A 23632-nucleotide genomic window follows, 5' to 3' on the forward strand; every position below is an offset into this window, starting at 1 on the left:
GGTGGCCGAGGTGTCAGACCAGCGAGGGGTGGGCCATGTACCGACAGACGTGACACGTAAGCAAGGTAAAAAAAGGAAAAATAGTTTTTTATTAGTTAGTTAGCGACGGTTTCTATGGGAATCGCAGAAGTTATTAGTACGATGAACTGGAGTTCGAGGCCCAAAAATGGTAAAAAAATAATAAATGAAGATTTTTGTCCCAATAATTCAATTTTTATTCTTAAATTAATTGATTTTTTCGTTAATAATATTATTTTTTATTTATTGTTGAACTGTTTTAGCTTAATTAAATTATAAACAAATTTGCGGGTGAAAATAAATTTGTCTATTTTGACAAGCAACAAATATTTGAAAATTCAATGATAATAATTTTTTCAATTATTTATGCATTTAATGCATTTAAATAATCGTATAATTTTTTTTAATAAAATTAAATACTTTGAAATTTATTAGCGGCAGCTAAAATAAACACATATTCAAATAAATACCTCACAATGCCACTTTTTTCTCTCTCTCTTATTTTCGAGGAGAAAAACAAAATTGCATTTATTTATTTTATTTTATTTTATTTATTTAAAAGATTAGACGATAAAAAATAAATGGTTAAACATTAAAATTTTTCGAGAAATATAATAAATAAGGGAAAATTTTTAGAGTTTTATTTGATAATAATCCGCCAATTTTTATAAAAATAGCATACCATGAATTTATATAATAAAATAAATAATAAACGATAGAAAAATTATTAAGCGCATACAAACATAAATGAAATAAAACAATCAATGAAAGTGTTTAATTACGTAAAACATCAAATCTAACAATCGTACCAAACACTAAGACAATAAAATCTAGTTATTTATGTTCGCTATTATAAACCTTAAATTCAACAACAACAAAATAAAGGAAAAGAAGTACAAAATATGTTTTTGTGTAAATTTCTTGTTCCTGTTACAATATCCATGAATTCGAGCTTGAACATCTTTTTGTTTTGTTCGGGTAATTTTTCTTTTGATAACATTTCAAAATGCGATTTATGTAATTAAATACATGTTTAATTCATGCATGTATTTAATACATTAGGAATTTATTTTCAACTAATGAACTCTTTTGTGGGCATGTATTTCCTTCCATTCATGTAATTTACATCTACCTTTAAATTTTAAATATTCACAATTTACCTTTTTTTTTTTTTTTAAATTTTAAAATAATAATAATAAAAAAAACGTTTTCTTGAAGGCCGGGGAATAGTACTGGGACTGCACGAGAAAATAAAAGAAAAAGAAAAAGAAATTACAAAAGTTTATAAGGGCGAGTATAAAAGGAGATGCTCCAACCCAGATTTGCTTCCCATTCAATTCGCTCTCTTTCCTTCCCTTTCCTTTTCCCATTGCATAACCACTCGCATTTAACGCTCGTACTCAACACATAGCCACTTCGAAAATTTGCAGAGAGAAACAAAGATCAACAATGGCGGTTTCTCTCAGACTACACTTTTCGATGGCTTCTTCATTGCTCTTTCTTCTTCTCCACATCCTCTTCGTTCATTCAAGGTAAATCGCGTCGATCCTCTACGATTTCTGAATATAATCTCATCGCCGTTGCCCGCCGGTGTCTCGTTTGAGTGATTTTGATTGTTCTCATTTTTTATTTCTTCACATTGTTGATAGTTTTGCTGGAGATGAGAGATTGCAGAGCTTCAATTCTTCATCAATGGCGGACTGGTCAGTATCGGAACCGAAGCGTTTTTCTTTTTTCTTTTTCGGGGGAGGGGATGGGAGAGAGATCTATTCTGATCGTCTAACGCTTAATTTAGACCGTCAGATGTATCAAACGGTTCAGAGAAAGGGATTTTTTAGATCTGATCTGGAAAATCTGAGCCGTTTGTTCATTTTACTCTCTGTATTAGTTACTTTCTTTGACTCTTCAACATTCCACTCAAATTTTGGACTTTTTGGTCAATGGCTATTTTCAATTCCACGTGTACAAGTTTTTCCTCAAATTTTTTTATCAAATTCCTCAAGAAAAGGAGGAAAAAAAAAAAAAAAAAAAAAAGGAANATCTTTTAAATTTTCATGTTTCACCATAATTAATTGTCTTTATTTTTCATGCGTGATATAATTATGTTAAAAAATGTTAATTAACCAATATTATTTCCTTCATAATTAATTAATTTTCTGTCGTTATTCCTTAGAATTGGCTCAGAAATTCACGTGTTGTTTTGGCAGATAGGAAACAAAATGAATATGGAAAATAAAATATTATTAAATAAATGTAAAAAAGGAGAAAAAAAAAAAAAAAAAAAAACAGGAAAGCTGAAAATATGAAATATTAAATCATTGGAGCAGCCTTCCAACGGCCAGGAGCTTAAAATTATTATTACTTTTTTTATGTTTTATTTATATGATTAAATGTTCCAATTCATTTAAATATATTTTTTTAATTGAAATTTTCAGGAATGTTAAGAACGAGCATGCTGTTGATAATCCAGAGGAAATTGCATCAATGGTCGATTCGTAAGATTTCCGTCTCTTTCGTCATTTATTTATGATCCCAAATGAAAAATTAATTATAATATATAGTGGAATTTAATAATAATAGAAAAAGATTTATAAGTATTTATTATTGGTTTCATTATTTAGTTTTGGGTAGGATTTTATTAGTATTGAAATTTATAATATGATTCGTGGGGGCCCAACCATCACGTTCTTTGCTACTGAAATTTCAATCTCTTTCGCATATGCCCATGTGGCCAGATCCACCTGTCACGCTCATAATTTAATTCTTGTCTCTTCCCTTATCCAAAATTTGCAAAATAGATTTTATTAACAGGGTAATATTGTCGGTCACATCGTACCCATCTTTCCAATAATAGATTCTAACTCGAACATAATTCACTTGAGTTTCTTATAAAATTTGGGATTTATCGAAAAAGATCATAAGGATATTTTGAATCTGGTTTTTTGATAATGGGTTGAATTTATTGTGGCAAATCATGCAGGCGGCAGAAGTATAGTAATGAGTAAATGAAACTACATTTTTCATTTAAAACACCCACACCGACAGACCAAATTTTTGCTCTGTTTCATCTTTTGCATTCAATTTTCGCAGCAAAATTGACAGCTTTGTTTTTGCAATAAATGACCCCAGTTTCCCGTAAGATCTGTATCCACCACTCATTGAATTATGTTGATGTGTAATGCTTGTGTGTTTACTAGTTAATCTTTAAGCTATATTTATGTTGGTGAAGTTTGATGATTATTAATTCATATGGGGTTCACAGATAAAGATTTAAGTTCATAGAAATAGTTGATGTAGTTATTGATTTACTAGCATTTGGAACTTTCTCAGGAGCATTCGCAACAGCACAGAGAGAAGGAATTTAGGGTTCTTCTCTTGCGGAACAGGAAACCCAATTGATGATTGTTGGCGATGCGACCCACGTTGGCAACTTCGCCGCAAGCACCTAGCAAATTGCGGCATTGGGTTCGGTCGCAACGCTGTCGGTGGCCGCGATGGGAGATACTATGTCGTTTCAGATCCTGGCGATGACGATCCTGTCAATCCCAGACCAGGAACCCTTCGCCATGCCGTGATTCAAGACAGGCCATTGTGGATTGTGTTCAAAAGAGATATGGTCATCACTCTAAAGCAAGAACTCATCATGAACAGCTTCAAAACAATCGATGGCCGTGGTGCTAATGTCCACATTGCTTATGGCGCTTGCATTACAATCCAATTCGTAACCAATGTCATTATTCATGGTCTGCATATTCATGACTGTAAGCCAACGGGTAACGCCATGGTTCGAAGCTCCCCTAGTCATTATGGATGGAGGACAATGGCGGATGGGGATGGGGTTTCTATTTTTGGGTCGAGTCATATTTGGATTGACCATAACTCTCTTTCTAGCTGTGCTGATGGGCTCATCGACGCTGTGATGGGATCAACTGCCATTACCATTTCTAACAATTACTTCACCCACCACAATGAGGTAAAGATTCTCCTCTTATTCGATGATCCAATGAACTTGGTTTGGGATTAACTGAGAATGTTGCATAAACAGGTGATACTTTTGGGACACAGTGACTCATATGTAAGAGACAAGCAAATGCAAGTGACCATTGCTTATAACCATTTTGGTGAAGGTCTCATCCAAAGAATGCCAAGGTAGCGTCATTGCTCATTTATTAGATACTCGAAAAATGAAGGATGAGTACTCACGGAAAGCTGGAAAATTTCACTATTCATTCTGAATCCAAAGCTGAAAAAAATTAACTGTTTGGACCCAATCATTTAATGTTGCAGGTGTAGACATGGGTATTTCCATGTAGTAAACAATGACTACACTCATTGGGTAATGTATGCCATCGGTGGAAGTGCTGATCCCACCATTAATAGCCAAGGCAACAGATATCTTGCCCCTGCCAACCCTTTTGCCAAAGAGGTATCATTCCTCTCTCTAGATCTCAAACCTGTTCGAAACAGTAAAGAAATACAGATCAATAAAATGGTTATAACTCATAAGCAATGCCTGATTAGTTCTAATGGCTAATGTATGAAGGTCACTAAGAGAGTTGATACGTGGAATGGTGAATGGAAGCACTGGAATTGGAGATCAGAGGGAGATCTTTTGCTAAATGGAGCCTATTTCACTCCATCAGGAGCTGGGGCAGCAGCCAGTTATGCAAGAGCCTCAAGCTTAGGAGCCAAATCCTCTTCCTTGGTGGGCACCATTACTTCATCTGCAGGTGCCCTTTCTTGTCGCAGGGGATACCGTTGTTAATTTCAAGTCACAGTTAAAGTAAGATATATAAAAAACGAAGAAGAAGAAAGAATCTAAACACTTAAAAGGAAGAAAAAAAAAATTTACTCATTTTTTCTTCCCTATTATTGTTATAGTTATAGCATTATCTCAATGAGTTTGAGCCATCCCTTCTGTTTACAACCGCCCCACCGCCACCACCATACCACCGCCACCTTGTACTTGTCCCAATCAAGAATTGGAAACTGTACATTTTTCTTCGGTTACATGTTAATGCCAAATGTTGTAATATCCATATCATTCTATCTTTTCTCATTGGTTCTATAACTTGAATTAGGACATGTTATGACCTAAAGTGATAGACTTGTCCTTAATCCACATCAAGAATCTTTCTCAAAGCAAACTTTTAAAAAACTCAACAAAAAACAGCATAAAATCTTCAAACTAAACCTGAAATGAAGATTTTCCCTCAATAATTCATGAACAGATGATAAACGCTGCATTATGGACACATAGTGTTAGAGAGGGGCTATAGTATCATGTGTCCGTTTCTTATACCTACAAAACAAGCCATTTTTCTTGCCAACTAGTTTGTTTAAACCACCCATGTTGCAATTATGAGCTTTACTTGAGTTGTCATTTTTTGCCCATGTGAACTTAGAAGAGGCACTGAACTATAGCTGTACCATGGCCTCCTCATTCTGTATAATGAACGAAAGGAAAGGAATCAGGTAGATAAGATATTTTGCAACCTAATAAGCTGTGCAAGTTATCTAATCATCACCTTTAAATACTTTATAATCCATTACAGGACAAAGTAGCTTGGAATAATATTAATATATGCAATAGATGGCATATTTTCTTCTCTAGGAGTGCAAGTTTAGTTCTTGGATGGTGTATATAGGAAGTCTAAGATTGAGAGCCTCAAAGTAAGGCTTCACATGAGCTACAGAAACACAACTACTTGTTAAGCTTTATTACAAGGGAGATTCTGTCTTGCAACTATGATTGAGCCTTTACTCAAATATGCCAATGACTTTGATAGGGAAAGATAACTTACATGCTCACATGCCCTTCTAGAGGGCTGTGTCCACACTGAGCAACTCCTAACTCGTCTCTCGTACCTATTTTGTCTTAATGCTAGCGGTATTACAGAAGAGGGTCCCTTGTCCCTACTTCATGCAAAACCTCAGTGTGAGATCCCACATTGATTGAAGAGGGGAACGAGTGCCAGCGAGGACGCTGGTTGGGTGGAGTGTGAGATCCACATCGGTTGGAGAGGGGAACGAAGCATTCTTTATGAGGGTGTGGAAACCTCTCTCTAACACACGAGTTTTAAAAACCTTGAGGGGAAGCCGGAAATGGACAATATCTACTAGTGGTGGGGTTGGGCTGTTACACTCAGATTCTTGCCTATGAGCACAGTCATGATATAGAGCTAACTCGTACTTCAAACAACATGGCTACAACTAAGGCGAAAGAACCTTCTTTGGAACAGATTTACAGCAAGGGATAGCTTCATCATGAATCAAAGATGCATAGGAACAGCACATATAGACTTCAGCAACTGTATTGAAGATAAATCTAAATCTTCACTAAGCAAACATTTGATATCTGGAACATTGCCTCAGCAGATACAATTGGACATGGTGCATGACCCAGAAACATATAGCTTTCCATCTTAATTATACAGAGAGCAGTGTGTTCGATATACTCGTACACCTCAAATTCATGGTATTTACAACCTTCAGTAGCATAAAATACCAGCACATAACTACTCTTGCACGGTCAAGCGACCTCAAAAATGTATACAGCCTACAAAGCTGAAAATCGTTTCGATTTTGAAGTAATTTATGGGGAATGGCTTACCACAAGTAACACTATTTGTACTTCTCCATTATTTTTCTGGCTTCTTCAAGAGTCTCCTCTGTGGAGGCTGTGGAGGAGGCAGAGCCTCCACCTCCTCTTGGCCCTTCATCTTTATTCAAGGCTATAAAGATGAAATAAATTGCTCCCACCATAGCCTGCATCCATACAATTCTTTGTTCAGTAAGTTTGTGCCAGATATCGTCCAATACAATAGTTATAGAACAAGTGGACCATACAATTCTTTGTTCAGTAAGTTTGTGCCAGATATCGTCCAATACAATAGTTATAGAACAAGTGGACCATGAGGACCGTGAAGATGTAATATACCAGCACAAATGCGGCTGTAGATAGGACTGACTTGAGCAAAAAGAGTCCAATAGATAATGCAGCTATTGCAACAGATATCCTTGCTACTGGCCTTGGTACAGAGTCCTGAAAACAAGGCCACAAACACACAATTAGATCCTTTTCTTCTTGCCGCTGAAAAACTATCCCCATTTGATCTTGAGTGAACTCAAAGTTTAGTTCTAAAAGGGGAAGATTTTAGAGGAACTCACAGGCACCAGGTCTGTTCCTGCCTCAATCCCATCCTTTCCAACCTTCCAAACTGTCTGAAAAACTGTTCATAGAATTTTCCAAGAGAATTAAGGCTTCACCATGTCAGAATGAGGTACAAAAATTAACGATTCAAGTCTACTGCTAACAAATATTGTCCGTTTTGGTCCGTTACATATCACCGTCAACCTCACGGTTTTAAAACGTGTCTACTAGGGAGAGGTTTCCACACTCTTAATAGGAATGTTCGTTCCCCTCTCCAACCGATGTGGAATCTCATAATCCACCCTCCTTGCTGGCACACCGTCCGGTGACGGGCTCTGATACCATTTGTAACAGTCCAAGCCCATCATGAGTAGATATTGTCCATTTTGGTCCATTACATATTGCCGTTAGCCTCACAGTTTTAAAACGTGTCTACTAGAGAGAGATTTCCACACCCTTAATAGGAATGTTTCGTTCCCCTCTCTAACCGACGTGGAATCCACAATCCACCCTCCTTGGGGACCCTAGCGTCCTCGCTGGCACACCGTCCGGTGACGGGCTCTGATACCATTTGTAACGGTCCAAGCCCACCATTAGTAGATATTGTCCATTTTGGCCCATTACATATCGTCGTCAGCCTCATGGTGTTAAAACGTGTCTACTAGAGAGAGGTTTCCACACCCTTAATAGGAATGTTTCGTTCCCCTTTCCAACCGATGTGGAATCTCACAATCCACCTCCTTGGGGGCCAGCGTCCTCGCTGGCACACCGCCCAGTGACGGACTCTGATACCATTTATAACAACCTAAGCCCACCACTAGCCGATATTGTCCGCATTGACCCATTACGTATCGTCGTCAACCTCACGATTTTAAAACACATCTACTAGAGAGAGGTTTCCATACACTTATAAGAAATGTTTAGTTACCCTTTCTAACTAAAGTGGGATCTAAAGAATTTTATTTTATTTTTGACAAGTTCCTATGATGACCCTTTAGGTAGCAACTCGACCACTTCATTTCCAGCTCGCTTAACCAGTTAACAAGATGATTACCAAATATGTTTGGGTTTCTTTTTTCAATAATCAAAGATGAAATTAGAAACACTAACCAAACAAAACTTGTTAAATCATGTCCATATGACCTCTAAATTATCAAATTACAGATTTGAATTCTAAGTATTTAGATGTATAAACATAAAACAACATTGATAACGAATCAGAAACCATAAACTAACCTCTCAAGAAATTGTTCTGTGCAGCATATACAACAGGGAAAGAAGCAGAGCTTCGATTTCTAAGCTTCCCAATTCGTGAATACCAGAGGAAAGATTGTTTTCGGAGCTTCAACGAATTCAAAGGAAGGAACTGCGAATGGGCGAAAATGGTTGAGTTTCTATGGCGTTCTAATGGGTGCGATGAAATTGAAGGTAAATTGTGAAATAGACACGAAGAAGCCATTTGAATCAATCAGATACACCGAGTCGATGGCGAAATTGGAGAGATGAACGAAGCAGGTGAGGCTTCGCGCGATGGACAAAGAACAACACGAGTTTTCTCAGCCTCATAAAGGAAGATAGGGCCCACGCCGACGCCATGTTTGGGTTTTGGAGGCGTTTTTTGGGCCTCATCTTTGAAGGGCTGAGCCCAAATAACTTGAGAGTTAATACTCTCATGAGGTTCATGGCACTCATGATTTGAATCACGATGGATTGTATGTCACAGCAATAACTCAATCGGCTTGCTCATTCAATTTCCCTCAACAGTTCACCGTCTCCTTTTGTTCTTTAAAAAGCCACCAATTAGACCATTTTTCCGTAAAGTGGCCTTGAAAATGGCGAATGAGCTGATTTTGGTTATGGCTATGGCTATGGTTATGGTTGCATTTGCAGGCTGTGTTACTGCAAGAACTGCCCCAAATGATGGGGCAAAAAGCGTCAGTGACCAAAAAAACTTCGTCAACTATGGTGGGGTTGGTGGCTTCTCTGGCATTGGTGACAGTGGACTCCCCTTTGGAGGGGCTGGGGGCGTTGTCGGGTTCGGCGGTGGCAGTGGCATTGGCGGACTTGGAGGGGGCGGTGGCATTGGTGGACTCGGAGGGGGTGGTGGCTTAGGTGGGCTCGGCGGTGGCATTGGCGGACATGGAGGGGGTGGTGGCTTAGGTGGGCTCGGTGGTGGCACTGGTGGACTTGGAGGGGGTGGTGGCTTAGGCGGGCTCGGTGGTGGCATTGGTGGATACGGTGGGGGTGGCGGCTTAGGCGGGCTCGGCGGTGGTATTGGTGGATATGGTGGGGGCGGTATCGGAATTGGAGTTGGTGGAGGATTTGTTAAGATCCCTTAAGTAAACTTGGAGTTTTATAAATTTAGCCTGTTTAAATGTACTTTGTAATGTTTGGAGTCCGTTTAGGTTTTTTTTTTTTTTAAATAATAATTTATCGTGATCATAGATTTAAATCTATAATCTTTTCATCAGGTTCGTTTAGTGTTAGAAGAAAAACGACACGAAAGTGTTTGTTTCATCATCTTATTTACTATTTTATTAGTCAAGGATGTGTGAAGCATATTTGGTAATACCCTTTTAGGAATTTCGTTACAATTTTATTAAATTCCTATTTTGCCCTTTTGTGTTTCTTGATGGGACACAATTTTATTAAAAATGGTTTCTCAAACTCTTATAATTTGATCCTTTTAAGTTTAACTATCCCGTTAGAGATGTTAAGACGATAAAGTTGGTTCTTTAAATTTTCACATTACAAAATATATTTAAAAAATAAAATTTTAAATTAAATAGGTATTAAACATATCTATTTCATAACTCTTTAATAACACGTTATATGTTGACAAAATAAATAAAAAAAACGTCCTTGATTATAATTAATTATATTTAAGTTTATTAAATATGTATGGAGTTATTAATGGTGAAAATAGTTAATGGTTTCTTCATCTCTACAATATAAATAAGAATTTGAGTTCGTAAAGTTACTCAAAAAGAAGTAGAAATGGCAACTATGAGATCTTGTTTGGCTTTACTTTTGGTGTTGGCGTTCGTAATGTCTGAATCATGCTTTGCATATCGCTTTGATGCTTGGAGGATACGAGTATTTAACGACATGAGCCATGGAGAAACGTTGAGAATTCACTGTAAATCTAAAGACGACGATTTGGGACGACAAACACTTAAAGTTGGAAACAACATCAAATGGGATTTTCGAGAGAATGTATGGTTGACTACATTGTTTTGGTGCAACATAAATAGCCCATATGGTCATGCTGCTTTAGAAGTATTCAACTCTCGTGATCCTGTACTATACTTTCGGTGCCACGGGTATGTGTGCATTTGGTCAGTAAGGGATGATGGAATCTATGTGAGAAATAGTTCTCAGAATAACAACTATGAGTTGATAACTAAATGGGAGCCGCGTCGATAGAATTTTCTTTGAACTAAAAATTATAGATAACTACTCCTTGAGTTTATGTCATTCAAGCATAGCTCAATCCGTCAATAATAAATAAAATTTTACTTTTGTAGAAATGGGGTTGACAAGTCTTATAATGAATGATTCATTTCTCGTTCTTCTCTACCATTTGCAACAATCTAAGTCCATGCTCGGTGAGTTTGGGCTATTAAAAATTTTGGTTCTTACAAATGATATCAAAGTCAAATACTAGACAATGTGTTAGCGAGGACGAAACATTTCTTATAAAGATATAGAAACCTCTCTTTAAAGACACGTTTTATAACCGTGAGAATGTCACAATACCTAACATGAGTCAAAACAGACTATCTAGTGATGAGTTTAGGCTATTACAGATGTTTTTCTATTTTTGTGCGTTAAAATATGTGAATCATGCCTATTTTTCTTCGTTTAATGTGAACAAAAAAAATGATAAATATCGCTGATATAACCATTTATAAGACACTTAATGTGCTCAACCGTGCAAATTAAGGAGAAAATATAAAAAATGTAAGAAGTCTAATTTGTGTTTTCCTTTATTGTTTAATGAAAAATAAATGTTTTTCCGATGAATATTAACCTTAAATTACCTTCCCAAATAGGATTAAGAGCGAGTTGGACACTAAGATTTTGTTTGCTATATAATGAACCAAAATCCAAATGGTTAAGAGCCTCTGTCTAAAGAAAAAATGAAGCTTCAAACCCGCTTTTGTTTCATCTTATTGTTTTCTTTGGAATCTAGCATTATTATTAATACATGTTTTGCAGGAACCAAGATACCAGCTGTAGAGAGTAAACGGCAAAAGGCAGGAAGTAGATGGAAAGTGACTATTTACAATTTTCAAACAAACTCAGTTTTAAATGTTCATTGCAAGTCAAAAGACGATGATTTGGGTGCACGCGTTTTGGAGAAGAGGGCCAATTTCGACTGGAGTTTCAAAATGAACATTTGGCAAACGACTTTATTTTGGTGCAACTTTAATGGTGCGAATGGACACGCTTCATTTGAAGTTTTTTGGCCGGAGGAAAGCTCTTGGCTTTCTGAACGATGTGACTATAAAAACTGCATTTGGGGAGCTTTTGATAGTGGACTTTACTTGCATAATATTCCTCTCCAGAAGTATGAATTGGTACACCACTGGAAAAAATGAAGTAAAATCTCAGTCGCTCGTTTTGCTCCCACAAAACCACTTTTTTCTTTTCTTTTATGTTTGATTGCTTACACACACGTAGCAATTCAATAGAGTTGTTGGGTGTCTTTATAGACCTAAGATGTTGTATTTTTTAAGTCTAATAAAAGTGGGAGGAACCTTTTGGGATTTTAGAGTTCTTTTGATAATTTGGCTCGGTTTCAAGTTTCTATTCGTAATGACCCATGTCCAAGATTTGAAATTTGGATTTGACACTTAATGGTCCTACCATTTCTATGACGATATGGTCATGTTACTTACTTATTGCTTTTTAAGAGTGAAAATTATCTCCACATACCAACATGTGTCATTTCAGCATATCTTTTCCTCACTCACATGTTTGCTACGAACATTCTCAAGATATCTCCCAACATAAAATTGGTCCAAACAAAACACATTTAGTCTCGAAATTCTTATGATTAAGCCACCAAAAAGAAAAGTGCGCCTTGCTGATATAAGTAGTAAGTGTCATTTCTTTTTAGACCTTTCTTAGTCATCTATACTCTTGTCACTTTCATTTGGATGTAATCTTGGTTTGTTCATATACTCTTTTTTACTTGGGTATCACTATACTCAAAACCCTTTTATTATTGAAGAATATTTGTAGTTTTAAACCGGAAATGGTAACAATTTAGGACGAAAAGAAAATATGTATAATTATTGTAAATGGGAAGGTTAGAATCATAAAACGGATATATGCAAAGATCTGAGGTCAATTTTCCTCGATAACAACTTTCTAATTTGAAGCCAGCCAACTCGGAGAACATTTTAAATTAATTGTGAACGTAGAATAAAATATAGGAGCCAATATGAATAACAACTTTAATATTTTATTTCGATGTCAATATTTTATTCAAATATGAACTTATTTAAATGTTTTATATTTATTCACGCTACTATTATCTTACAAATGAAATACGAGCTACATGGTAGACGTTGATGAGTACGCAAGCTGTGGATCAAAAGGAGTCCGAGATAAATCCAAGCCATGATTTAGACTCTTTTATATTTTTTATAATAACATATTTTGAATTACTATAATGTAATAATGTCAATTTTAATTAAAATGTATATTGAAACATTTTTCTTAAATGCACTATTTAATGAATTAATATTAAATACTCATTTAAACTTTTTTTCTACCATATAATGTTTATTTATTTTTCTAGCCTTTTACTGTTAAGGAAAAAAAATGATAAATATCGTTAAAAAACCATTTATAACTCTACCTTAATGTGGTCGAGTATGCTAATTAGAGAAAAATATAGAAAATGCAACTTTATTTATTATTTAATGAATAATAATTGTTTTTCCATCTCCATAAAAAATAGAAAATTAAAAAAAAAATTGATATTTATAAACCTTAAAACATTCATAGTATTTAGTTTTTTTTTTTTTTTCATGAATATTAATCTTAAATTACCTTCCTGAACAGGATTAAGAGCTTGTTCAAGATTAATTTTTTTTGGCTATATAATGAACCAAAACCCAAATGGTTAAGCATTAAAAAAGAGTCTCGAGTATCGCCAGAAAAAATGAAGCCTCTAACCAGCTTGTGTTATATCTTATTGTTTGCTTTGGAATCAAGCATTATTATTGACACATGTTTTGCACTAACCAAGATACAAGGTGTAGGGAGAAAATGGCAAGATGTAGGGAGCGAATGGAAAGTGACTATTTACAATTACCAAAGGAACTCGGTTTTAAATGTTCATTGCAAGTCAAAAGACGACGATTTGGGGGCGCGCGTTTTGGAGACGGAAGCCCACTTCGACTGGAGCTTCAAAATAAACTTTTGGCAAACAACTTTGTTTTGGTGTAACTTTAATAGTGTGAATGGACATAATTCATTTGAGGTTTTTTGGCCAGAAAAAAAGTTTTGGCTTTCTGAACGATGTGACTATTCAAACTGCATCTGGGCAGCTTTTGATGATGGATTTTACTTAAAAAATGTTCCATTCAAGAAGTTTGAACGGGTACACACTTGGAAAAAATGAAGTAAAATCTCCCTCACTCATTTCTCTCCCACAAAACCTACTTCTTTTTTTTTTTTCTTTTTACTTTTAATTGCTTACGCGCGTAACAATTCAATAGAGTTGTTATGTGTCCTTATAGGCCTACGATGTTGTGATGTTGTATTTTTTAAGTCTAATAAAAACGGAAGGAATCTTTTGAGATTTTAGAGTTCTTTTGATGTTGATAATTTTGTTAGGGGTTCCAAGTTTTTACTTGTAATGATCCATATCCAAGATTCCAAGTCTGGATTTGGCACTTAATGACCCTAGCATTTCCGTAATGATTTGGTCATCGGATTTTACAGTACTTTTGAGTTGGATTGATTGAATTTTCGGATCATCCAATTTTTTGACCACTCCCTATAACGAGGAATAATGAATTTTGATAGAACCCTATAACACGATCGAATGAGCTTGTAGGGCCTAGTGACTAGCTCTATGAGAACTCATGACTTAGAAACATGTATTAGGTATGAAATAAGACTGAGTGAATATCAAGACTTAAGAATGAAACCTGAGCTACATAGCCAAGACAAGTGTGTACACAAGTTGTGATCAGAACGAGTCGAGATAAATTCAAGTCATGATTTAGACTCTTTATTCATGCTACAATGTCCCAAGTACTTTTAACGTTGAGATATATTATTTATAGAATAAATCTTAGATATTATATCTTAATATTCTTTCTTTTAGATTTAATTTATAGTATATTTTATTTTATTCTCGATATTTAATTAGTTTATATTTTATTTGTTGTAGGTATTAGTTATTAGACTGTATTCTATTTAAAGGATATATTAGAGAATACACATTTTCTCAATTCTATTTCTATTTCTCATTCTTTAACACGTACTCACTTGCTTGGCTATCGTACCTTACCTGCATGGTCATATATGAGAGTGACAATTGCTAACAATCAAAATTCTGAACTTTTGACGGTTCATTGCAAGTCCAAAGACGATGACTTAAGTAAGTCGGAGTGGTAAGGGAGGAAAAATTATTCAATGAAATCATAAATCTGTATTTTTTGTAATGTTATTTTATGTAAATGATCGTTTCTTTTAAATTAAATAGTTAGGGTGAAATTTCAAAACTCTAACTCTCTAACTCTCTTATATCTGTGTTTGATTTAGGGGAGCATATCCTTAAGGTCCCAGAGAAATACGAGTTGAAATTTAACGAGAATCTGTGGCGGACAACATTATTTTGGTGCAATTTTAGCAGCAAATTATAGGCAGACTTCGTTCGGGGTTTTTTGGCCCGAAAAAGGACATTGGCTTTCAGAACGATGCACCAATACTGACTGCATTTGGGCTGTTGTTTCCTTATTTAATATTCGAACACAAACATACAATTCATTCATCCATGGAGTTGTTAAACAAAACCTTATCTATTTTTCTATCATTTAATGTGAAGAAGAAAATAATAAATATTGTTAAAAGAACCCTTTATAATTTTAATGTGCTTCATATGTTTGATAATGGATGCTAATTAAGAAGAAATTATATTATAGAAAATGCAATGACCTAGTTTTGCTTATTAGAAAGAGTGAATCCAAAAGAGTTAGATATTTATAACTATGCAACACAGGTGGATATCCAACCTCAAAACGTTTATTGCATTTAATATTTTGCATAGATATTAACATTAAATTACCTTCTCGAACAAGCATTATTATTAACGCATATTTTGCAGGATCCAAGATACAAGCGGTAGGGAGCAAATGGCAAGTGACTATTTACAATTTTCAAACCAATTCAGTTTTAAATGTTCATTGCAAGTCAAAAGACGACGATTTGGGTGCGCGCGTTTTGGAGAAGGAAGCCCACTTCGATTGGAGCTTCAAAATAAACTTTTGGCATTGTTTTGGTGCAACTTTGATAGTTTAAATGGACATGGTTCATTTGAGGTTTTCTGGCTAGAGAAAAAGTTTTGGCTTTCCGAACCATGTGGCTTCATTCACTCATGTATCCCTGTTTTATTCCAGTATTACACTACTCAAAACTATTTCATTATCGAGGAATAATTGTGGGTTTAAACTAGAAAGGGTAGCAATTTAGGACGAAAATAAAATATGTATAATAATTGGAAATGGGAAGGTTAGGTTAAAAAAAACGGATATATGCAAAGAACTTAACTCAAAACATTTTTTTCGTAAAAATTATCACTAAAGATTCATAAAGAAAAGAAAAGCATGTTCTCGATTACTAACGTCATATTTAATGAAATGATTTTATTGAATATCAACGTCTTGATTTCAATGAAAAATTTCAAGGTCTTGATTCTAGCGAAGAATAAATTACTAACGTAAACGTGAATATCAAGGTCTCGAATTTATTGAAAATTTTTTAGAAACAAAATAGAAGAAACTGGAGAAGGAGTTGGGAGAAGTTTATAATGGCTCGGAGAGAAAAAACATAACCTAAGTTTTTGGTGGTCTGCTCTGCTAAGTAAAGTTTAACCTAACAAACAAATACTTTTAATATCCATTTAGTTTTTTCGTTTTTTCTTTTAATAGCGTCAAAATTTTATTTTTAAAAGTTGTAAAGAACCTATGTTTGTTGTTTACAATGATTATATATATATATATGTATGGTTCAAAGGGATCTAAAATGAAACACAAACAAATTGTAAGTCAATAAAAATGAAGTCTTCACTTGTTTTGCACGACAAATTCCAAATTTAACGATCAAGACGTACCTCTACTAGCCCATTGCAAGTCAAAAGATGACAATTTAAGTAAATAAGGGAGTTGCACCATGATAAACTATATATTATTTTATTTATATCTAAATTTATGGAATTGATAGTTTCTTTTTTCATTTTTTTAATTGAATTTGTGCCCATTTGACGTAACTTTTGTATGTAGGAGAGCATATTCTTAAGTCAAGTCAAGAATATAATTGAGAATTCAGAGAGAATTTGTTGGTGACAACATTGTTTTGGTGCAACTTTAGCCGCCATTATGGGAAGCTTTCGGTTTTTTGGCCAAAGCATGGAAATTGGCTTGAAGAAAGATGCAAGGATTTTCACTGCATTTGAGGTGCAGATGAGAAGGGTTTTCAGTATAATGGTAAAGCAAATGTATGGGAGTTCATTCATCCCCGGACTTCTTAGACAAAACCATCACTTTCGCCTTACTTCACATCAAATCTTTTCTTTTCTGCACAAGTTGTGACGCGCTTGCTGTAGTACTATTCTAATAAAAAATCTATTAATCGTTTGAATTCTCAATTATATGGAAATTTTTAATATAAAAAAGAGTACATGTCAATAAAGTATTTTTTGTTTCCCGTTTTCCTCTACCATTTGCAACCGTTGGATTTACGTTTGATTTTATTAAGAATAAAAATAAAGTATGTAAATTAAATAAAATTTTACCTTTGTAGAAATGGTTTATGTCGTCTTATAATGTATTTTTTTTCCGCTTTCCTAAGTCTTATAACGTATTTTTGTTTTCCTAAGTCTTATAATATATTTTTTGTTTCCTGTTTTCCTCTACCATTTGCAACCGTCCAAGCCCATCATTGGTGTGGTTGTTACAAATGATATTAAAGCCAGACACCATGCTATGTGTTAGCGAGGATGCTGAGCTCCCAACGAAGTGGATTGTGGGGTGAATTGTGAGATCTCATAAGACTGTGGGGTGAATTCTGAGATCTCATATCAATTGGAGTTGGGAATGAAACATTTCTTATAAAAGTGTGAAATTCTTAAGGAACATTTTAAAACCATGAGACTAACGAAAATACGTAACAGACCCAACGATACGTAACAAACAAGAGCAGTTGTTACCGATCTTCTTTTTGTGTGTGTTAAAATATGTGGATGGAAGATTTGAACTTGTGAGCATACTTTTAAATTTTGATTTTGTTTTTATCATACTAACGTGATTCTCTTATTCTCGTTAAATGTATCGACTTTTCTACCATTTAATGTAAAGAAAAAAAATGATAAATATTTTTAAAAAAATCATTGCTCGAGATAATTGATAATTGATGCTAATTAAGGAAAAAATATAGCAAATATAATGGTCTGGTTTGTGTTTTACTTTATTGTTTAGTTAAAAATAACACAGCATTGTTTTTCCACGTTCATAAAAAAAATGGCAAATTAAAATGAATTGATATTTATAATTATGCAATACGTACCGATATCCCATTTCAATGCATTCATAGCAACATTTAGAGATTGTTGAACCCGAGATGTTTTGTTATATAATGAACCAAAACCCAAATGGTTAAGCATCAACAAAAGAACCTCGAGTATCTAAAGAAAAAATGAAACCTCTAACCCGCTTCTGTTATATCTTATTGTTTGCTTTGAAATCAAGCTTTATTATTAACACATGTTTTTGCAGGATCCAAGATACAAGCTATAGAGAGAATGGAAAGTGACTATTTACAATTATCAAACGAACTCAGTTTTAAATGCTCATTGCAAATCAAAACACGACGATTTGAGCAGACGCGTTTTGGGGAAGGAAGCCCACTTTGACAGGAGCTTCCGAATAAATTTTTGGCAAACGACTTTGTTCTGGTGAAACTTTAATAGTTTGAATGGATATAATGCATTTGAAGTCTTTTGGCCAGATAGATCGTTTTGGCTTTCTCTACGATGCAACTTTCAAAATTGCATATGATCGGCTTTTGATGATAGAATTTACTTGAAAAATATTCATGAGGAAAGGTTTGAATGGATATCCGAATGGAAAAAATGAAGTAAAATCTTCCTCACTCGTTTTGCTTCAACAAAAACTTTTTTTTCATTGCTTACCCATGTAATAATTCTATAGAGATCAGTTATGACATTTCTTTATAGGCTTAAGATGTTGTATATTTTTTAAGTCTAATAAAAGTGGGAGGCATCTTTTCGAATTTTAGTGTTCTTTTGATGTTGATAATTTGGTTGGGTTTCAAGTTTCTACTTGAACGGCCCATGGTTAAGATTCAAAATCTGGACGATATAGTCAAGTTACTTACTCCTTATTTCTAAGAGTGAAAACTATCCCCACAGACCAACATGAGTCATTCCAGCATGTTTTGTCTTCTCTCACATATTTGTTACTAAAATTCTCAAGAGATCACCCAACATAAAATTGCTCAAACCACAACACACTTATTCTCAGAGTTCCTATGATTGACCACCAAAAAGGAAGGTGTACCTTGTTGATATAGGTAGTAACTTTCAATTCTTTTTAAGTGTTTCTTAGTCATATATACTCTGGATTGCTCTCATTCAGATGTAATCCCAGTTCATCCATGTACCCCTTTACTCTGGTATCACACTACTCAAGAACCTTTCATTATTGACGAATGTTTGTGGGTTTAAACTAGAAAAGGTAACAATGTAGGAGGAAAGAAAATATGTAAAATAATTTAAAATGGGAAGGTTAGGATCATAAAACAGATATATGCAAAGAACCGAGGTCAATTTTCCTTAAAAATAAAATGACTGTCAATTGCAACTTTCTAATCTGAACCCAGCCAACTCGCACAACATTTTTTTGAAAAAAATATTGTTAAAGATTACTTGTTATGCTCAAAAAGAATAAAAAAAAAACATGTTTTGTCCCAAGATTTGTCATTTTATGCTCACCTTCTCTTACAATGATCTCAATCGGTATTAAAGGAGGATTATTATCATCATACTCTAAAATATTCTTGTTCCATAAAATTAATCGAGAAGATACATTTATATTGAAAACTCTTAAATTTTGGCATTTATAATTTTCATTTATTATGAAATTATGCCTATTCACCTCAATTAGGAATTCGAATTCATTTATAATCTCATAAAGCATCTAAACATATAATCTTTTGTTCAACGGATTGATTCTATTAATTTTGTTCGGTAAAAACATGAATATCGATCAATTTTATTATATCAGTTTTGGTTGAATTGTTGGTAAACCAGCCACGTTATTGTCCTATACCTTAACAAAGTAGTATAAGCGCACCCGACATTTTTTCTATACTTAGAAAAAAAAATTAAAAGTTGTACTAAAAAGTTTTAACAATATCGTTTTTAGAACAACCTTGGATAACCTTAATATTCTAAAAAAATCATTAAAACGCTTCCATAAATATGATGATTGAAGTTATCACCATTCATATGTCATAGCAAAAGCTTAATATTCAGTGAGAGTGAGAGGAAAAAAAAAAAAAAAACAAACAAAATGAAAGGCCTAAAACCATTATGTATGGCTTTGTTGGTCATTTTTGCTTTAAGGTTCATCCAACAATCATTTGGATCGCCATTTCCTTTTAGTACTTGGACAGTGATCATTATAAACCATCAATCGAAGGTACAACTTAATGTTCATTGTAAATCTGGTGATGATGATTTAAATGTACATACTCTCAAAGTTGGAGATGATTATAGTTGGACATTCAAAGAGAATTTTTTGGGAACGACTCGTTTTTGGTGCACTTTTGATAGCCTAAATGGCCACTTGACCTTTGATGTATTTTGGCCCGAGGGGGAGCACAGCACTTGGCTTATAGATAGATGTGGCTTTGCGAAATGTATTTGGGTTACAAAAGATGATGGAATTTACTTGAAGAACGACCCGAAAAATACGTATGAGCTCACACATAAATGGAAATGATTTTCTACACACATGTAACCTTGTTCGTAGTAGTATGAATAAAATTTGAGGCCATAATTAGTTTGTTAGTGACAACTCTAGTTAAACAAGTAATCTTTTACTACGTGAAAAATGAAAAGAAATATACATTTACATAGACGAGAAGATGGTCTCCTATTTCAATCTTCATCTCCAGAAAATTTGTTATTTATTTTTGGGAGGATTCTTGATGAAAATTTCACGATGATCGTTTTTCATATATATATTTAAAAATTAATGGATGGAGACGGAAAATATAATCTTATCTCCACTCTATTTAACTAACGAAGAAAAAAATCTGTCATCACTCCCTCCCTCATTCTCCATTTAAACGAAAGTTTTCACCTAGTTCAAGGCCAATCCCACAAATTAAAGCGAAATCACGTTACAAAGTTCAAAATTTTCTTTATTTCAAAAGAAAAAAAGTTCGTGATTTTAGAACAGGAAGATTGTTCATATTTTTCTTCTAATAGAAATCGTTGAAAAATAAAATAATCACGAATAGAGGAAGGTATGTACTCTATTCACGTACCTTTTTCTTTTTGAAAATTATCAATTTTAACCATTGAATGTTGGAAAAAAAATAAGTTTTTATCTCGACTTTCTTTAAAAGGAAACAAATTATAATTCAGAAACGATTCATGTATTATTTAGAAAGAACATGATCAATGTTACCATTTTCATCCACCCTTAAAAATGTTGCTATATTGAAAGGTCTATGTTAGGATCCATTGTCATAATATAAAAAGACAGATTCATAATAAGATAGGCTGGCATTGTGTATATAAATGGTACGTGTTTGATAAGCTTTCCATATACAAAATTCATAATGATTATATATCAATGGTTCATTTTACGTAATTGAAAAATGAAACACAAATAAATCTAAGTCGATCCAGAAATGAAGGCTATGAATAATCTCTCGGTGATTTTGCTGTTTACTTTTGTTTCAACTTTCAATGTCTTCATTTGCTTTGCCCAACAATCTCCGAGATCGGTTTGGAGAGTGACAATTGTTAACTATGTCAAAACTAATACTCTAGACATCCATTGCACGTCTGAAGACAATGATTTAGGTAAGTGTTAGTGTTGCACATTGATAAATTATTCAATGAGACCATAGATCTGTATTATTTGATTTAGAAGTATAATACTTTTAGTTCAAAATTAAGGATGTTATATTTGTGCATATGTTGTCTTGTCTAATTGAGTTAGCCTTAAATTAGTACTTAGCCAATGATTTATTGAATTAAAATTTTGACATTTTTCTAAATTAAAGTTGAGGCAATCTGACATAAATTTATGATTTAGGTGTACGATCTCTTACATTCAAAGAGGAATGCTATTGGGAATTTAAGGAGAATTCGTTGCAGACAACATCGATTTCATGCGACTTTAATAGTGACATAGGGCAAGCATCGTTCCAGGTTTTTTGGACTGAAAAAAAACATTGGCTTTCCGACCGATGCAACAATTCAAACTGCATTTGGGCTGTTGATGAAAAGGGTTTTTTCTTGTTTAACATTCAAACCCAGGCATTTGAAAAAATTCATGAATGGAATCGTTCGAAAAAACCATCATCTATGTTGTGATGCACACCAAAGTTGTGTGCTATATATAATAAAAACATGTCTTCATAGATCATAGTTCTCAATTATATAGCACTTTTTAACACGAAAATACATTTGTATCGATAAAATATTCAATTTCAATATGAATATCTATATCTTTAATTCATGGATAAATATTTCGACAAGAATAATCCAATCCCACAAAACGTTGATTATTCATTACCTCAAAACTGACCGGTTTATCTCTTCCCAAAATCAAACAAGATCAAAGGCGATCTCATTTGCAATAAATTACAAAAACATATATTTTATGAGATTATTAGTGAGAAGGTTTTTCATTAATATTTTGTACTAAAAGTGTTAACAATCTCTAATTTTGGTAACCCTAAACATTAAACCATTTCCATGAATAGGATGTATGTTGATTATTGTTTAAACAAATTCAAAGAATATTCCGCTCTAAATAGTACAAGCTTAGCGGTTTACTAATGTATAATCTCAGCATAAACCCTAATCGAAGTTTTTGAGAGTGAGATCCAAACGAAAATGAAAGGCCTAAACCCAAACCCAATATGTATGGCTTTGTTGATCGTTTTTGTTTTAAGCTTCATGAAGCAATCTTTTGGAGCACCAGCTCCTTTTTTGGTTCTTAGAGAGTGGTCATTATAAACCATCAATCGAAGGCACAACTTAATGTTCATTGTAAATATCGTGAGGAGATGATTACGATTGGAGTTTCAAAGTGAATCTTTGGAGATCCACTCGTTTTGGGTGCACTTTTGATAGTCAAAATGGACACTTGACCTTTGATGTGTGTTGGCCTAAGGGGGACTGCTCTTGGCTTTTCAAAAAAGGTCAGGAATTGCATTTTGGTAACAAAAGATGAAGGAATTTACTTGAAGAATGATCCTCAAAATAAGTTTGAACTCGTTCATAAATGAAAATGATTTGGATGAGTCTTTTTATAAATAAATGGTTTATTGTGATGTAATATATGTTGGATGATGAAAGTCCCACATCGGCTAATTTAGGGAATGATCATGGGTTTATAAGTGAGGAATACTAACTCCATTGGTATGAGGCTTTTGGGGAAGCCCAAAGCAAAGCCATGAGAGCTTACGCTCAAAGTGGACAATATCATACTATTGTGGAGAGTCGTGTTCGTCTAACATGGTATTGGACAATATCATACCATTGTGGAGAGTCGTGTTCGTCTAACATGGTATCAGAGCCATGCCCTAAACTTAGCCGTGCCAATAGATTGGCAAATCCTCGAATGTCGAACAAAGGACTCCAAAAAGAAAAAAGGAGTCAAGCCTCCTCGAAGGTACGAAGGCAAGGAGTCAAGCCTCCTCGAAGGTACGAAGGCAGTCAAAAATATGAAAGTCCCACATCGGCTAATTTAGGGAATGATCATGGGTTTATAAATGAGGAATACTAACTCCATTGGTATGAGGCCTTTTGGGGAAGCCCAAAGCAAAGCCTCCTCGAAGGTACGAAGGCAGTCAAAAATATGAAAGTCCCACATCGGCTAATTTAGGGAATGATCATGGGTTTATAAATGAGGAATACTAACTCCATTGGTATGAGGCCTTTTGGGGAAG

At 34.3% G+C, this 23632-nt stretch overlaps 3 protein-coding genes across 5 annotated transcripts; 2 read left to right on the plus strand and 1 right to left on the minus strand.

Annotated features, from left to right (window-relative positions):
• The first annotated feature begins 1329 nt into the window (after positions 1-1329).
• On the plus strand, positions 1330-5071 carry LOC111491608 (probable pectate lyase 8). The gene is made up of 7 exons (XM_023140582.1): positions 1330-1550; positions 1668-1721; positions 2454-2513; positions 3349-3991; positions 4064-4167; positions 4306-4444; positions 4562-5071. Exons 1-7 carry the CDS (start codon positions 1468-1470, stop codon positions 4781-4783), a joined length of 1305 nt encoding a protein of 434 aa, XP_022996350.1. The 5' UTR covers positions 1330-1467; the 3' UTR covers positions 4784-5071.
• Positions 4218-8723, minus strand: LOC111491610. 2 transcript variants are annotated; one of them, XM_023140586.1, is made up of 5 exons: positions 8408-8723; positions 7189-7250; positions 6959-7063; positions 6632-6786; positions 4218-4472 (listed from the first exon to the last, which is right to left on the minus strand). In XM_023140586.1, the coding sequence occupies exons 1-4, from the start codon at positions 8628-8630 to the stop codon at positions 6643-6645; spliced, it is 534 nt and encodes a 177-aa protein (XP_022996354.1). In that variant the 5' UTR covers positions 8631-8723; the 3' UTR covers positions 4218-4472; positions 6632-6642. The 2 variants fall into 2 exon arrangements, with proteins under 2 accessions (XP_022996354.1, XP_022996352.1); XM_023140584.1 differs by lacking the exon at positions 4218-4472 and adding an exon at positions 5108-5463.
• Positions 8724-8823: 100 nt separating this feature from the next.
• LOC111491611 (glycine-rich protein 23-like) lies at positions 8824-22694 on the plus strand. 2 transcript variants are annotated; one of them, XR_002719724.1, is made up of 2 exons: positions 8824-9576; positions 22684-22694. XR_002719724.1 is itself a non-coding variant. In XM_023140587.1 (1 exon), exon 1 carries the CDS (start codon positions 9004-9006, stop codon positions 9508-9510), a length of 507 nt encoding a protein of 168 aa, XP_022996355.1. In that variant the 5' UTR covers positions 8824-9003; the 3' UTR covers positions 9511-9789. The 2 variants fall into 2 exon arrangements, 1 of the variants encoding a protein (XP_022996355.1); XM_023140587.1 differs by lacking the exon at positions 22684-22694 and having other exon boundaries at positions 8824-9789.
• Positions 22695-23632: the final 938 nt, after the last annotated feature.

Source organism: Cucurbita maxima, unplaced genomic scaffold (genome assembly GCF_002738345.1).
Source record: "Cucurbita maxima cultivar Rimu unplaced genomic scaffold, Cmax_1.0 Cma_Scf00016, whole genome shotgun sequence".
NCBI classification, from domain to species: Eukaryota; Viridiplantae; Streptophyta; class Magnoliopsida; order Cucurbitales; family Cucurbitaceae; genus Cucurbita; species Cucurbita maxima.

Excerpts from the sequence above, each read along its gene's own strand:
- LOC111491608 (XM_023140582.1), top strand. The coding sequence starts at position 1,468 with ATGGCGGTTTCTCTCAGACTACACTTTTCGATGGCTTCTTCATTGCTC. Across the intron at positions 2,514-3,348 it reads ATTGCATCAATGGTCGATTC|GAGCATTCGCAACAGCACAG; the intron begins GTAAGATTTCCG and ends GAACTTTCTCAG. Across the intron at positions 4,168-4,305 it reads CTCATCCAAAGAATGCCAAG|GTGTAGACATGGGTATTTCC; the intron begins GTAGCGTCATTG and ends TTAATGTTGCAG.
- LOC111491611 (XM_023140587.1), top strand. The coding sequence starts at position 9,004 with ATGGCGAATGAGCTGATTTTGGTTATGGCTATGGCTATGGTTATGGTT.
- LOC111491610 (XM_023140586.1), bottom strand. The coding sequence starts at position 8,630 with ATGGCTTCTTCGTGTCTATTTCACAATTTACCTTCAATTTCATCGCAC. Across the intron at positions 7,064-7,188 it reads CAGGAACAGACCTGGTGCCT|GACTCTGTACCAAGGCCAGT; the intron begins GTGAGTTCCTCT and ends CCTTGTTTTCAG. Across the intron at positions 6,787-6,958 it reads CTACAGCCGCATTTGTGCTG|GCTATGGTGGGAGCAATTTA; the intron begins GTATATTACATC and ends GTATGGATGCAG.